Source organism: Parasteatoda tepidariorum, chromosome 5 (genome assembly GCF_043381705.1).
Source record: "Parasteatoda tepidariorum isolate YZ-2023 chromosome 5, CAS_Ptep_4.0, whole genome shotgun sequence".
NCBI lineage: Eukaryota > Metazoa > Arthropoda > Arachnida > Araneae > Theridiidae > Parasteatoda > Parasteatoda tepidariorum.
In genome coordinates this window covers 38,605,413-38,608,028 of record NC_092208.1, presented here as the reverse complement: position 1 = coordinate 38,608,028, position 2,616 = coordinate 38,605,413, and the positions used below count along the sequence as shown (strand labels likewise).

Below are 2,616 nucleotides of genomic sequence, written 5' to 3'. Positions count from 1 at the left end.
GTGTGCTTTGATGTAGTTAATAACTTTAACGACATCAATCAATACGCTGTTAAATTCTGGTGACATTTTTCGGCTTGCTAGCACTTCCCTGTGAATGAGACAATGTGTAGCTTCACTCTCAGGTGCAACTTCCTTAATCCGAGCAGTTAAACCAGATAGACGTCCGGTCATAGCAGCAGCTCCGTCTGTGCATATGCCTACACAAAAGGACCATTTTAGTTGTCTTGATATATAACCATCCAGTGACTTGAACAGTTCTGCTCCTGTGGTGTTGGTTGGCAAAGATAGTGCACATAACAAATCCTCATGCACATCTTCCTGATATAGATATCGCACATAAACAAGTAGTATTGCCTTGCTGTCAATATCTGTAGATTCGTCAACCTGGAGTGCGTACCACGGTGATGGCTGGAGTGCGTACCACATTAATCCTCTCCAACAATTGCTTTTCAATGTCTTCGGCTATTTCCTCAATGCGCCTAGTCACAGTGCTAGCCGACAAAGGCACATGTGCTATCTTTCCCACAGCAGCTTCTCCTAGTATTTCACGGCAAATGTCTTTAGTGGCGGGCAAGAGTAATTCTTCACCAATATTGAATGGCTTTTTAGCTTTAGCAATGCGGTTAGCCACCAAATATGATGCTCTTAGTGCACTCTTCTTTATTGATGTGGTGGCCATCATAAATTTTTTCTGTCCGTCGTGTTCCTGTTTTTTTCTTTCAAAATACTCCAGGGGCTTGTCTTTTAATCTAGGGTGCTTGGCGTTCAAGTGGCGAAGCAGTTTTGAAGGTTTCATTGCGTCATTAGAGAGTTGATCGCCGCAAACTATGCAGAGTGGATTTGGTTTGTGTGAATCGCCTGTCCCGACAAAACCATACTTCAAGTAGGACTCATGGTATTGTCTGTTAAAAGTTGCATGTTTCTTTGATGTTGAAAGCTCTTCGGTCTCTTCACTGAGCCTTTTCTTTTTTCCAAGGAAACTTTCTAAGGACGTCTGTTTTGTATTCATGTTTACTAACTTGTGAGTTAAATTTGTGCAGACACAATACACACACACACCAAGCACTGTTAAACCTGAGAAAGTACCGGTGAACAGAGAGAGGAGTGATAGACACTTTCTTTTTACAAAAAACAAACAAATGCGCATAAAGCACACAAAACAGTAGAGAGGAATCATGGTCACGTGGTCTTTGGGCGACAAAATGGCAGACGAGCCAGCTTCTCTTTTATAGCCTTGCTATACACTCTCGCTGTGTGAGGCGTCAGAATCGAGAGAGAAGACGAAGTTCTTTATTAGTTCCAATGCAAATGTCGCGTCGCGCTTTCGTTTTTTATTTATGATATTTACAGTTACGATGATTGTTTTTTTTTTTTATTAAAACTAATTGAATGAAAAAATAGTTGCAGAAGATTTCTTTTTTTTCACTTTTTAAAATACTAAAAAAAATATGTTACTACCTTCAGGGGCATATTTTTTTTAAATAAATAAAATTTTAATGGAACACAGATATTTTTAATTTGGGGTATAAACCTAGAAACTTAAATTCAGTTTCAATGAAATGGGCGGACCGGTACCATTTGATCCACGGACCGGTACTGGTCCGCGGACCGGGGGTTGGGGACCACTGCTATAGATGACTTGTATTATTTCTGGTTGACTTTAAAACTTGTACAGTTCAAAGTGGTATCTTATTATCTAACGCCATTCCCCTAAACTGAATCAAATACAGTCATAGTCATACTAACCATGTTTTCTTTAAAATAAAATGTTCACAAACAAATGTTTTTGAATAGATAAATTCTCTTGTTTAATACAAGGTAAAAAAAGTTTCTTGCAAAAACTTTTAATTTCAGTAAATATTATTGACAATTCATTGCCATAAATTTACAAAAGAGTAAATGAGAAAAAATGTTTTCGCGAAGAAGATGACCATTAAAATGTTATTGTTTTTACATAAGTTATCTTTCCCGGGGCAGTAAACGAGTAAATATATCTCTCATTGCATTTAAATTTAATTTTATATAAGATTCGTTAATTCACGTTTAACTGGTCAATGATGGGTATCGTGTAATCTAAGATAATTTGTAATTCAGCATTTTGACTAGCAGTGTTTTCAACATTACTTTGTCACCGTGTTCGACCTACTAAGTATGTCACCTAATAAATTTTCGCTAACACTTCCTTTACGAATATTTTTTCTAAAAATCGTAATTTTCTTAGGAATGCTACGATTTGTGGAGAAAAAAAATTTAAAATGTCAGGCTTTTCTTAAGAGTTTTTATTTATATATTAATCACGATTAGTACTTTTCCTTAAACTACCGACCTGCTTGTGTAGGGGTCAGGGAACTGGCCTTGCACAAGAAAGGTTCGGGGCTCAAATCCTGGGCAAGGCAGGGATGTTGATTCATTCTCTGTACTATCTGTCCTTACTGTGGGGGCAACGTTGGCCGCACCTAATGAAGCATTGGCGTCGTCAGAAAAAATTTATTTGGGGGGGGGGACATACTTAAGACTGTTATTTTCAAGGTTCTTGAGAAAAATATTACCCTTGCCCTTATTATGTATGTATGTATGTATGTATGTATGTAATGTATATATGTATGTATGTGTATA

General features: G+C 37.3%; 1 protein-coding gene across 1 annotated transcript; it reads right to left on the bottom strand.

The window, feature by feature from the left end:
* Window positions 1-379: 379 nt before the first annotated feature.
* LOC139425636 (SCAN domain-containing protein 3-like) lies at window positions 380-1,009 on the bottom strand. The gene has a single exon (XM_071181036.1). It carries the CDS (start codon window positions 1,007-1,009, stop codon window positions 380-382), a length of 630 nt encoding a protein of 209 aa, XP_071037137.1.
* Window positions 1,010-2,616: the final 1,607 nt, after the last annotated feature.

Excerpts from the sequence above, each read along its gene's own strand:
- LOC139425636 (XM_071181036.1), bottom strand. The coding sequence starts at position 1,009 with ATGAATACAAAACAGACGTCCTTAGAAAGTTTCCTTGGAAAAAAGAAA.